This window comes from Lissotriton helveticus, chromosome 4_1, assembly GCF_964261635.1.
Source record: "Lissotriton helveticus chromosome 4_1, aLisHel1.1, whole genome shotgun sequence".
NCBI classification, from domain to species: Eukaryota; Metazoa; Chordata; class Amphibia; order Caudata; family Salamandridae; genus Lissotriton; species Lissotriton helveticus.
In genome coordinates this window covers 784,276,246-784,290,042 of record NC_136063.1, presented here as the reverse complement: position 1 = coordinate 784,290,042, position 13,797 = coordinate 784,276,246, and the positions used below count along the sequence as shown (strand labels likewise).

The 13,797-nt window shown below is 40.6% G+C and overlaps 1 protein-coding gene across 1 annotated transcript in view; it reads left to right on the top strand.

Moving 5' to 3' along the window:
- Positions 1–13,797, top strand: part of LAMA3 (laminin subunit alpha 3) — a 1,062,926-nt gene that overhangs the window by 551,666 nt on the left and 497,463 nt on the right. Inside the window, exons 23-25 of the mRNA XM_078687418.1 lie at positions 3,909–4,008; positions 10,185–10,341; positions 11,790–11,922. Of these exons, the coding sequence (XP_078543544.1) occupies positions 3,909–4,008; positions 10,185–10,341; positions 11,790–11,922 (390 nt within the window). The remainder of the gene's footprint in view (positions 1–3,908; positions 4,009–10,184; positions 10,342–11,789; positions 11,923–13,797) is intronic.

Here is a 13,797-nt window from a genome sequence, read left to right as displayed (position 1 = left end):
CACTGCTGGTTAGGGAATGAATTCCACTTTACTCTTGAGGGCCTCAGGACTAATGTGGACTTCTTCCCTCAACCAGTAGCGTGTCAGGAAGCGCGGTTGCAGAGTGGTGGAGAAAGAGGGCGTGACCTCCGACAACCTCTATAGCTGTGTGGGACTTACTGGAGGTAACAGGAGAGGTAGTTGAGCCCCCAGGACATTCAAGAGCCAAGGGGACTTCGTCCCCCAACTTGTAGTGCACCAGGAGGTGCATTTGCAGTGGGGTGGAGAATGGGGTCGTGGCCCCCATAAACCTATCGCAATCCCGCTGTGTGGGACTTACTGGAGGTAACAGGACGATGTCTTTGGGGTCCAACTACCCCTCCTGTTGTAGTGTAGTTCCTATATTCCCAAAGGCTCTGCGCATTGGAATAATATATCTGATAGATTTGACGTAGGACTTGGGTCGACTAGGTCTCTATCGAATATATTAGACTTAATTGTGAGTGCCAGCTAGCTCAGAGGTCACTAGAAACTTTCTCGAATACACAAGAAGGGATTCGTTTCTGACAACTGCATAAACATGACAACTTTGTTTCCCCAAGAATAAAACTGATCTTCAGAGTCGTGGAAACAATAGATAGATATTTTACTCAGTCAATCGTGCATGCTTAGTTTCATCAGGGGTGCAGAGAAATAGAGAGACGGGCGTTTTCAATAAAAGGGTTTATTGAACAGTCTTCTTCTTCATGCAAGTAAAGTGAACTGCTACAATCGTAATACTGGTAGCAAAATATAATGCGTACAGCAAGAAAAGTATTATAAAATAATACTGTAAAAGCATTGTATGGTTTCTAAACCATAGATAAATACATACATAAATAACAAAGCTAAAAGTACTCAACTGGTGCTTCTAAAATATGCCTACCCCAATGTACCTAACCTAAGTCTAGTACGAGGGAAGAGGTAAGTGAGGTGTAGCATAGGTTTAGTTCTCTTTGCCAAGAATCTAACAAAGATTTCTCTTAAGGTCTAATCAGCTCCGTACCTTGGTTTTAGAATGAAGGAGGTCTGGTATCTCTGTCTCGGGACTCGATTTCCCAACACCCCACGAGGGGAGCTTGGAAACACTGGAGCTGGATTCTCAGCGAGAGAAAGGACAGCTTCTTGATCAGTGTGTCAGCTGGAGGGTCGGCTTCCTTCAGCACTTGCTGTAGCGAGCTGCGTCGGGCAAGTAGATAGTCGAGCTGCTCCGAACCACCATGTGTTTGCTAGGGCAAGTGTAGGCATATTTATACCTTGAAGGTGCCTAGTTTGACGTAAAGTCGGACATAATAACGTCATCAAAGAACCCCAAAGAAATGGTAGTTCTTTGAAAACTCCATGATTTCTAGGACAAATCAATATTCGAGCAAGGGGATGTCCCTGACTGCTGAAGCCGAGTTTTTCAAGAAATCGTTGTGACTCTTTGGAACAAGTGGAAGTAGCCATGCCTGTATTTGGACTGGATGGGTTATGTCTAAATATGGGTATGATTTCTATGTCTATATAAGGGCAATGTGAATTATACCTATATAAGGGCATGAATCGGTGAATTACGCTTGGATTCTAAAATGCTACACAACACTGTTACCTCCAGGAAGTCTCACACAGTGGGAATGCTAAAAGGTCCTAACTAATATCCCAATTGTTTACATCTGTGCAGTAGTGTTTGTTTTAAATTCCAGACAATTTTGAAGTCTATGTTTTATGCACCATTCCTTTTTTTGATGACTTCTTACAGTGCCATATTTCATTGCCCTTGCTGCTGTTTCTAGCATATCCCCTAAATGAAGTAATATTTTTCTTCTTCAGGTTTCGTAGCAGAATGTTGGTATGCAAGTGTTCTGAATATCTTGGTAGGTAGTGTAGGAATATGTGTGTTGTGTGGGGCTTTTTTGGCGACTATTCCAAGTCTCCGGGAATTCTCTCCTCCAGCTTGTGGCTGCCCATAGGAAGATACTATTGGAATGACTGCTCTAGAGAGACTTTCATTCTGTGAGATAGCATGTCCGGGATTCAATATGGAGATTGATAACTTGATCTTTTTGCACCTTGTATTGGATGGGCTTTTGATCACTTTATTTCACTTTGTGCTTGTAGAGATTGAGCAACACAAGAAGTCACTCCAAGTGTCTAGACTTTGAACAGTATAAGCGCAAAACAATGTCTGCAGATGTAAATGTTCAGGGTTTCCATTGAGGACTTGTTGTGTATTATTATTTTTACTCTTGTGGATGTTTAGCCCCAATCTTTAATTCCATGAAATAATACTGGTTGGATGATGGTGTCAAAAGTAATAGTAATAATTTTACTGATAGGTGGGATTGTACTTCCTGTTAGTCGTTGGTATAGAATTCATACATGTCATGCTTTAAGTGTTTTATAGCTAGTTTAAGTTTAAAACATGAGGATCCCCTTAGCATGAGCCCCAGTTTGGTGTAGTCTGTGGTGTACTCATCATTAGACTAACTAAGGAAGATCTTGATCTATTATTATTAATTTTTTTTTTAAGAAATCATTTTTTCCTTTTTTGGGTTTACCTTCAGGGGACATGATCTGCAGTTCTTTGCTGGGCAACTATGTTTGGGATGTGTTATTTAGTAGGTGCAATGAATGATGACTAGCTCCTCCGCATAACACAGACATTTTATATCTGACCGAGCATCAGGCCTGGGGCTGGAATTCATCTAACAGATTTTCCAATTCATTAAAATAATGATTGCGCCAAGCGTGTTCCCTGATCTGACTTCCCATTCCTTCCTGGCCTACTCAACCCACTACTTATTGCTTGAGAGCAGCAGGCAAAAGCCCATGTTTCCTAAAATGTTGAGGAGTCTTTCTTTCTGATTTATTTATAACTTAATCGCAGGTCAGCTTATTTCAAGATAAAACAACCAACAATTGGCACATCGTTTGGCACTGTACAACACACATTACTCACTCCTTTTATATTCTACCCATACAATTATGAAAGAAGTTAGTCATGTACGTATTCCCTTATTCTGATTTGACAACCACCGAAATCCATGGTTACTCTGAACTTAGAACATCTCTGAAAATTAATCTTGTTTTCTAGATTGGCTAGATCAGGGGTCTCCGACCTTTTCAGTAGTAAGAGCTGCTTATGCTCAATGAAAATCATCCTGAGCTACTAATTGTATTAGTGTTGTATACATCAGAGAAGGTTATATCAGTGTCCACCCTATGCACGATTACCAGCCGTGTTGCTCTGCACCTCAGTGATTGATTACCAGCAGTAATGTAAAAAAGGTTTTGTCAATTTGGAATGCCTGTACCACGTTAATACAAAACAACAGCTGTAATTCTCCTGGCACCAAGGTAATAATATTAGTAATAGGCCTCCCAATGCTGCTTGATTTATCACTCAAATTCTAGTTTCTGAAAAAACGGAACTTTTCAATGTTGGTATACATATATTAATTTAACCAAGCAAAAACCTCTAACTATTTGGACAGGCTACACACAGCAGAGCTACACATAGTTGCAGAGCTACCTGTAGCTCACAAGCTACTCGTTGGAGAAGCCTGGGCTAAAATAAGTGAGCTTAGAGAGGTTCAATTCAAAAGCCAGATTCATGCTATCTGGCAAAACATGCCAAGCCTTTGAGGACATTTATGTCCACTTGACCATGAGACTGTGGCTACAGCCACGACCTGCCATTAAAGATGCTGGGTAAATATACTGGTGTAAGTGTATCCTAGAAGTGCAACTTCTAAAGCCGTGAAATGCTGGTGTAGTACCTGCATTCTATGGGGTGGTCAGTCAAAGTAATTATCAGTTGAAGTAGCAGGAGTAGACACAATGAGTAAATACCATGCAGCCGTTTTGACTTTCTTTTACATGAATAATTCTGCTTCCTGTTACTTTAGGCTGCCAGTGTGACGTCGGGGGCTCAGTCAGCCCTTACTGCAGTGATCCATCCGGCACGTGTCAATGCAGAAGGCATGTTGTTGGGAAGACCTGCAACCAGTAAGTAAAATACGTGCAACAATTTATGTCATGTTTCTGTATGAAAAATAAAAATATTAATTTGTTGTGATATTTTATTTACATGTCACTTCAACATTTAGGAAAACTTAGGGGTAAATTTACAATGGAAGTGGTGGAGCGTGGCGTTAGCCTCCTTGGCTTAACGCCGTGCTCCGCCACTTCTGAAACACAGGGCTGCACCTCATTTTCAACAATATGGTGCAGCCCTGCGTTTTCCCCAGCGCTGGCGCTAGATTTAGCTGCCTAGCGCCAACGCAGGCAGCTGCATGGGAAGATTGTTTATGTGCAGCAAGGTGTGCCTTACTGCATTTGTTTAATGATTGTTTTTGTGCAGTAAGGAACATCTTCCTGCATATAAACAATCAATGGCGTTTTGCTGTTTCCATATGTGTTGCACAACGCAGCACACATGAAAACAGCAAAAAAGAGGAGAAATGAAACATTTTTCTTTGTTTCACCAGGGTAAGACCAGGTTTTACCTGGTCTTTATTTTGGTGCTGCCCCATATTTACGCCACCCTTGTAAATATGGCGCAGCATCAAAATCAATGGGTGTTGCAGTGGAATTCCCACGCAACACCCCTTGCCCTTGCCCTTCCTTTTCACGCTAAGTATAGCGTGAAAGGGCGCCTTATTTAAAAAGGTAGCGTTAAATAAGGCAAAGCCCCTATTGCCACCACAACATCCAAAAAAGGGACACCGTGGTGGCGACAGGGGCTTGTAAATATGCCCCTAGTAGTTAAAATGTACACAAGTGGAAAGTGTCTCTGCACACCTAGTTATCTTTGCAATATAAAACTTAGTAAACCAAAACACTGGCCAATTTTAACCCAATTTGCGTGCTGCCACTAAAAGGAGAGATGTGACCCACCAGTCTCTCAGTGTATTTGAAGAATACCTAAGTAGAGCACAGCGCTAGACACAAAGTTGTCTTAATAGGCTAATCAAAGTAATCAAAAAAAGAATCAAACGCTCTCAGGCATGTAGTTTTATCATACCTTAATGCATCATATTTCGCACGTGCAATATGTGAAGTAAAAGCGTTTGATTCTTTTTTTGATTACTTTGACTAGTCTATTGAGACAACTTTGTGTCTAGCGCTGTGCTCCACTTAGGTTGTGGGCATGCACAGCCCCCTATGATTCTCCTAGTAGTTAAAAGGCATGGAAGATTTGTGGCAAGTTTTTGTTGCTTTGCAATAATGTGTATGTGTGTATCTACATTGTGAACTTAAAGCAGTTTGACGAGGACATCACCGTTATTGGAACTTTCCATTCACTCACTTTCAGGTCCTTGGGTAACTAGCTCTATGTGTGAGTGGTATGGTACGATGGATGTGTAAAATAGCACATTTGCGTGTATTTTGTTTATGTTCTATTAGGTCATTTCATTTACTTGATACATGAGTAAACAAGAGTAAAACATAGAAACGCACTACAAAAAACAACAGAAACCTACCTTAACTTTCTCTGGAAATAATTTTATTATATCAGGCTAAACAATGTTCTCCTGGTCACTTTTAAATTCTTGTCTTATATTTACATACTGCCATGTCCTATGGAATCAAGCTGTTCTAGTTGCTATTAATTTCTATAGAGCTAAGCACTATTAACCTGGACACTTCCAAGCCCTTGTTATTCTGCATGTAGCAAAGCAAAGCAATATGTATGGGGTTTAAATTACAATCATATTATTCATCACTCTTAGGTGAGTGAATAAAAGTTATCTATTAAAAAAATGTATAAAAAAAGTTACATTCCTAGTTGCGGAGACAGCAATACCAATTCAATTAGCAAATGAAAGGTATGTTTGAATGTGATACAATGATGGCTGTGACTGTTCTTAGGTAATGATTGCTTAATGAGGAGGCTGCTGGTTGAAAAATAACATATGTGACTGTTAGTCCAGGTTCCCTTCTAGGTGTCTATATGGGAGCTACATACAGAAACTGGTACAAAACTCTCTTTGCAGCTGTGCCTCTTCTGCACTCCAAACCCAGTAATTACACATGTACCAGACTCTAGTACTAGCACTGCTACATGACACTGTGATAGGATTGTAAGAAATGTGTTTACTGGTTGAGGGGGGGTGAAACCCTACTCCAGCACCAACCGCAGTCCTGGTCAGGGTAAATGTCACAAGCAAACCACAAAATTAACCTGTGCTCTGTAGCTTGACAGAAAGCCGTCAGGCTTAACTTAGACGGAATGTGTAAACTATTTATGCAGAACTTCAAACAGCAATAAAGTGAAACACAACCCAAGAAAAATTCCACACCAATTTAGAAAAATGAGAGCAAATTTGACGTAATATAAGATCAAAACGACTAAAATCTAATCAGTAGAACGGGAGATATGCAAGTTTAAAGATTTAAGTGAATATAGCACCACAAAAGTATAAAGCGACAACTGTGGTTATCTTGTCACGCTAGACTGGGACAAAGTCACAAGTTCAGGCCAACTGCAATGGAGTGCAGGCCAGCTACCAGGACCCAGTTAGGCCCACTGAAGAAAGTGGAGAGGATGTAGCTTTATGGCTACAGCTGTCGACCTCTAAGCTCGGGAACCGGGTTCGAGTCTTGGCCTCGACACTAAATATTCTGGGCAAATCACTTAATTTCCTTGTGCCTAACAAAAATGAATGTAACGAAATGGGTGCTTATGTAAAGCACTCTGATACATAATATCTTCGGGTCTAGTTTGGGCTATATAAAACTAAAAAAAAAAGTGCCTTAAATCCTGGTTGTGGAGTGAGCGGATTCCCGCGTCAAGGATGGGTCATGTTGCAGTGACGATGTGAGGTCCATGCGTGTAGATGCATTGTGTAGCAGCAATTCCGGGAAGCTGCGATGGCCATGCAAGGTCCTTGCATGGATATTCATCATGCAGCTGCAGTTCTGATGAGCTGTGGTGGGTGATGCAAGATCCTTGCGTGGAGAATGTGTTGCGCAGCGGCGGTTTCGAGGAGGCTGTAGGTTGCGTTGCTAAGTCCTGCATCAGGGATGAATTGTGCAGAGGTTTTGATGTGGAATCTCACGAGGTGATGTGTCGAGCTGCGTCAGTTCTGCTGCGACCACAGCTGGGCTGGTAGAGCATCTTCAGGCTCACTTCCAAGGGTCCAGAATAGGGATAGCACCACTTGGGAGGGTATGTCTCACAGCTGGCAGAATCCTGGTGCTGGGTACATGGTTGTTGAGCCTGTTCTGTCCCTGAGACTCTGATCAGAAGACCAGCCAACTAGCCCTTGGAGTCACTCTGGTGGCCGGTTCAAGATGCAGGCCTAGTCCTTTTCACTCAGTCAGGAGGGCAGCAGGACACCACAGCAGGGAAGCAGAGTAGAAGTCTTTCTTGCAGCACAGCAGCACTGCAGTCCATCTTCTGAGACTCACATGTCCAGATGTGCACCGAAGAACTGGGACTGAGGGTCCATTATTTATACATGGTGCCCACTTTGAAGTAGAAGGTTTCTACCCCCTTAGGTTTTAGGCATCCCCTTCCTCCTGCCCTGGCCCAGCTTGGGTGGGGACAACTCCTTTGTGAATGTCTTCAGGCAAGACCTTTGTGATTTACAAGTGTGGTGGGTGACAGCTCTGAACCCTCATTACATCAGAGTGGTCCATCTTACCAATAGCTATCTTCCCTTCATCTCACTTTTTGGGAGCAATGCACAAGGACCAACTGCCAGCTACACATAGTCATGTGGCCCAGGGTTAGGCTGTAGGCACAAAATGGTAAGGACAAGAAAATGCCAACTTCTGTAAGTAGAAAATACTGTAACTTTCTGTAAGTGGCATTTTCAGAATTGTGGATTAAAATCTGACTTTAATTTAAAGAGGGCTTTTAATTACAATTCTTTAGACACCAAACTTGAACTGTCTACCTGTTCCCAATTGAAAGTTATCACTTATTAAATGTAATAGGGAAATCCAATGTTCTCCAATGGGCATGATAGGCCTTGAGGTAGTGACAAACGAATGTAAGAGTTTTGCACTACCAGGACATGTAAAATTTAAAAGTGCATGTTCAATGTTTCAAATACACTGCACCCTGCCCTCTGGGCTGTTTATGCCCCCCTTAGGGGTGATTTATGTGTTCTAAAGGAAGGCTTGGGCCTAGCAAAAGGTTTATTTTGAGTTTGGGCCTGGCAAAAGGTTTATTTCTCCATGTCGACATGGCAGTTTAAAACTGCACAAACAGGCTAAAAGCCTAAAAGTCCTAAAAGCTAACAAAAATGAGTTCAGAAAACAGGTGTGTGAAGGCAAAAAGTTTGGGGATGACCCTACAGAAATGTCCAAGACCAACAAGGACTGTCTCGCTTGTGCCTCTAGGGGTCTCTTAGCCACAGAGAGTGAGAGTTCTGTGATGGTGACTAGAATAGCATAGCATGATGTCTAGTTCAAGGGGGCTTGTGGTTATGATTTCACATTGACATTTCTTGACTCATAAATTGGTAAATGCCAACGAGGGAGGTTTTCTCATGTCCCAGAGAGAGCAATGACTGTGGCAAGCCTGTGCATGTGTGAGCTAGAGGACTAGCAGCGTAGAGAGACCAGAGGGGGGAGGCTGGTGAAGGACCACCATTTTTTTCTTCAGACTGAAAGTGGGCACGAGCAAGGCTAGGAGACCTACCTGATTTCTTCAGACCCACATCTGAGAGGTAAGCTTGAGCATCTCACTTATTCCCATAAAGTGCTTAATTTGAGCTAGTGGCTGCAAGTGAACCCCCTGTCACTCTTTTTTAGGGACAATAACTTTTTTTTCCATCAGTAGACTGACCCAGAACAAGACATAGGAAGGCAGAAACGGGTGAAAGAAAGTAAAAGAGAATGATACAAAACAGTGACAAAGAGAGAAAACCTAGATGAAAGAGAATATTCAGAACTGAGTTAACCCCTTCGACGCTCATGACGAGCTGGGCTCGTCATGCAGTAGCCTCCTGCTACGCTGATGACGAGCCCAGCTCGTCATGTAAAGTGGTATCTGTAGTTTTCCAGCACAGGAGAAAAATCCCCATAGCATTCAAGGTGTTAAAGGGGCAAGGAGAATAATGTGGTAGATGAAAGAGGGATAAAGTGCACTCAAGACTGGGCAGCCTAGGTATTCAGCAACTCCAACATTTGACGGGTTGGACATAGACTTCTGAGAAAAGGTTTGGGCACCAACACTTATTATTTTACAAATTAGGCACTGTCTAATTCCATCTCATGCATCTTGCCATTCTCAAGCTCGACAGACATGAATGAACATTTTCACCCGTGATCGAAATCTGGTTAAAAAAACTAAAGAAATAGACTGGTTTTTTTGACTAACAGTTCCTACAGATAGGCACACTTATCAGTTATTTCTGCTAAGAAAGCTAAAAAGAGGAGGATTTCCTACCTAGACTCCCCGACATTCAATTATGTGACAGTATGTGGTTGAATGTCAGAAGCAGTGTTTTCCCCTTTGTCAGTAGGGTTTGTCTCCTGCAAGACCTTTTGTCACCTTAAGGTGGGCTTAGTGCTGCCCTTTGATTAACATTGGTTGGCCTCACAGTCACTGTCATTTGCTTGCTTCTTATTCATCAGCCCCCCTAGGTTTTTCTTCCTCTTCTTGTCGTTGTCACTCCCCTGAAGCATGGACATATTACTGTGTCCTACCACTGCTCAATTTTTCAGACAATACTATTTCTTCTTCTTTAAACACTACATTAGGGCTTGTGTTTTACAGCTGTCTCCCTGGTGTGCTTCTTCTCCCTCCTTGTTCCTGCCTCATTTCTGTCTCTCTGACCCTCTGTGGTCCGTCTGCTGCCTGTGTGCTGTCCCAGGCCCTCCCACCCACCCTCTGTTGTCTGTGTTTCTCCCCTAGCCCCTACCCACCACCCTTAATTGTCCATGGCCATACAACATGGCTAAACATCATTGCAGAAGTCAACAGCTCTCATAGACAAGAAATGTTGGAATTGCCAATGCTTGTTGTTAGCTTTAGTGCAGCAATAAAAGAACATTTTGACAGCATCAACAATTCTGAGAAGTGTGGGATTTTTCAGTCCAGATCCAATTTGCATAAGATGATTTGTGGTATAAATTCACACGTTTCTTACAAAGTGAATTTTCAACATAACCATATTACGCCATTGAATACATACATTATCTTTCTTTATTTAATTTTACATCAGGCCTGAAAATAATTTCTTCTTCCCCGACTTGCACCACATGAAGTTTGAGATTGAAGATGGCACCGGACCAAATGGAAGAGGGGTTCGATTTGGCTACGATCCACAGGAATTTCCCAACTTTAGTTGGAGGGGTTATGCCCAGATGAACGCAGTTCAGGTATTCAAGAGTTAATGGATGCCTCTATGGTATAAAAGATGACTACTTCCTGGATTTTGTACTTGTTAATCCCAATTCATGGGGCGCCTGGGCCAAAAAAAATAGGGCCTCATTTATGAAAAGTGACGCATCGCTGCGTGAAAACAGCGATGCGTCACAAAAAGTGACGCACCAGCAGCGTAAAAGTGACGCAAGGGCTCATAAATGAGCCCCTTAGTGTATGGTGTTTTTAATGATTCTTTATTTATCATTGCCACGTAAAGTAATAGAGCTCCATCACAGGAGCACTAAAGGCGACCCCCCCCCCCCATTGATTGTGTTAACTTAAAAACTGCACTTTGAAAATTGAACTGTGGCATTAACTGGTCATGGGTAACAATCCCAAACTGCTGGGGGTGCTTCTTACAAAGCATTGCTTCCTACTTGTGTCCTCGCCGTGGAGAATGATTTTTGATTTTCCTTGCCATCTCTAATCAAATTGAGCATCATGCAGGAGGACTGCATTGCTTCTTCCTACAACAATTGTTGCCCTTGGGCTGGAGAGGAGGGGTTGCAAACTGTCAGTACACCTAGAATGCCAAGTATCTTTGTGGCAGTGCTGCCGCTGCTATATTAGAATCAAAACAGGTAGCTACTTTGAAAGTGGTGCACTGTGCATTGCCACCATAAGTACCAAGCAGTGACTTTTTCAGTGATGTCACAATGTTTTCTATTGTTTAAGGAAGCATCAACACTGCATCAGAATCTCTCACACTGTCTCCTCTCTCACTCGACCTATCTGTCTCTGATGAAACCTCAATACTGCATGAGTATCTCCTACGCTGTCTCCTGCTCTTGCACTTGACCTCCCTGTTTCTGATAAACACTCAAATACTATTGCGTTTTTCAATTCTATACTCAGCATTTGCTCATACTCCCTTAGTTCTCTTGCTTCACATTTTCTTCTTTTCACTTTTTCTGACGTTTTAGTTCTTTCCATTTTCTCCAAACTTCTCTGCACCTGTGTTCCACATCTCTTTCTATAGCCCTTTCCGCTTCTAATCTATGACTGCTTAAATAATGCCTTTCCCTCTTCTCTATATATTTTTATTTACCAAAACTAGTGTTAGTAGTGATCTTACTATGACCTACCCTTCTTTCTTCCATTTTGTACTTCACTGTGTCAACATGGCTTCCAAAAGGGATGTAAAAGGGATGTAAAAGGGATGATCTCCGTTTCTGTGGGAGCATATATGACACTAGCAGTGCTTGTAAGTGGTTTGAAAATGCTGCAGTGTTTGCATGATTTTACATGTATATGTGTCCTATCTCCATTGGTATTCATGTTGGCATGCACGTCATACAGCAAATGCATGTCCTCTTGATTCGTTGATTTTGCATGACTCCTCATCTAGTTTGTCTAACCTACACTTTCTGTCTGTTTTTGTTCATTATCTCCTGTTTTCCAGAATGAAGTTCGGGTAAATTTGAATGTCGAAAAATCAAAACTGTATCTGTTCCGTGTGATCCTGCGATACATTAACCCTGGAAACGAAGTGCAAACTGGTCGTATAACTGCGTCTCAGACCCGGTCGAACAGAGGTGGGTGGATCATGAGTGTAGAAGTGAGCATATGACACAAGAATAAATACAATTTCTTATACATTATAAGCATCACAAAATACGTTTCAAAAAATGTTTTTCAAGACTTACTAGATTATCTCAGTTCACTGTGTAATAAGTCAATAGATGAAAAGTGCAAACTAACAATAGGATAGCCTTGAGAATTTTCTGGGTGAAATAACATCAGTCAAAAATAATGCCAAATTAAAGGAGGATAATTTGATTTTTTAGACTGAAGTACTGATTTTTGAGAACCAAAGGTAGTTTACATCTTTAAAGTAAATGAAAACCATCACAATAAAAGAAAAAGACACAGAATAAAAAAAATGTAACATATTACTTTTTGACCCATGGTAATTTTATATAATAAATACAAACTATGTTGCTTAATATAATCATACCTAATAATATATCACCAATGCTTAATTAGTTACAATATGTAATCCAAAAGATGAATGAAATTGTTCCCTAATTTAAAAGACAATTTCATCAGACAGCCTCTCTTGTAAAAACTATTCCAAAAACATTATTTTAAAAAAACAAGAGTAAAAGTCTGGAAAATGTAAATGTATGCTTTCATAAAGGTACATTACAAGATATTGCTATATGTGTAGATGGGTATACAATGCAAATTGATATTGATTTTGTTGAGATTTTATAAATCCTAACAATGTACCTAAACATTTTTAGAGTTTCTGAAAGTGCCTATTCATGTTGTAATATGGTCACTCAAACTAATTATAGTGTTATCTTCCCAGTATATTGCAAATCACAGGTACTAGTTAGTAAGTAAAATATATTCGCAATAACATCAGTGATAGTACATTCCTCTTTGCCATTACCAGATTGAAACACATTGGCTGTTTTCACTCTTGGCTTCCAAGAACAGCAACAGCGATTGTCTGCTGGTACTACAGAGATCCACTTATTTCTTAAAAGATTCATTACTGCAATTAGGAGAGAAACATACCATACTAAACAAACCATAGCAAGCACAATTCTCAAATATATTGTGTTTTCTCCTGTAGTTTGAGTACCTTGAATCCTGCTTTATCTGCAAATGTGAATCTTGATCTGGCACAATTTTGGCATCAAATGAAGGAGTGTCATAAGGACATGTCAAAGAATGATTTCTAATGTTGTTCTGAGGAAATATTTTTTATTTTTTAAAAGAGTGTCTTCTAAAACATAGAAGAATTGTACTACATCACCCTGAAGCAAGGCCAAGTAAAGATAATGAACCGAATACATACACATAATACATTTTCAGAGACTTGAATGGTGCATGAACAAAGTATGTCTTTAGAGACTTTCTTAATAAAATGTGTTATGTGTAGTGCTAAATGCTGATTTTAATACTATGCATAAATGTAAACAAATGTCATATTCTGCAAAACGTATATAGACCTAGCCCACCCAACCATACATTTTAAAGTATTAGCTCCAGTACTTCCACTCAAGTTAATTGCTTCGAAAATGTGAGGATAATGTTTAACTGAAAATGAAAACCAGTTCAAACAAAAGCCTAGGAAAAACTCACTAGCTGAAGAATCCACAAAAACATATTTTGATCTTTTGACCTTTAGAATTGCATTTCAGTACATTTAATGGTTAGACAATAAAATATATATATTAAAAACAGAGCCAAATTATTAGCCTCACTTGCATTTGTAATGAAAATGTGTATTGATGTGATCCTTCAATAGAGCTGAATTCATAAAATAAAATAATGGAAGACATTCATATTCTGGCTAATTGCTGTCCTTGAAGCCCAGGTACGTGTGTTTTAAGCTCAGCATCTTCTTGTAATCAAAAATCACCTTATTCCCACTTGATGTACAATATGTGTAGATT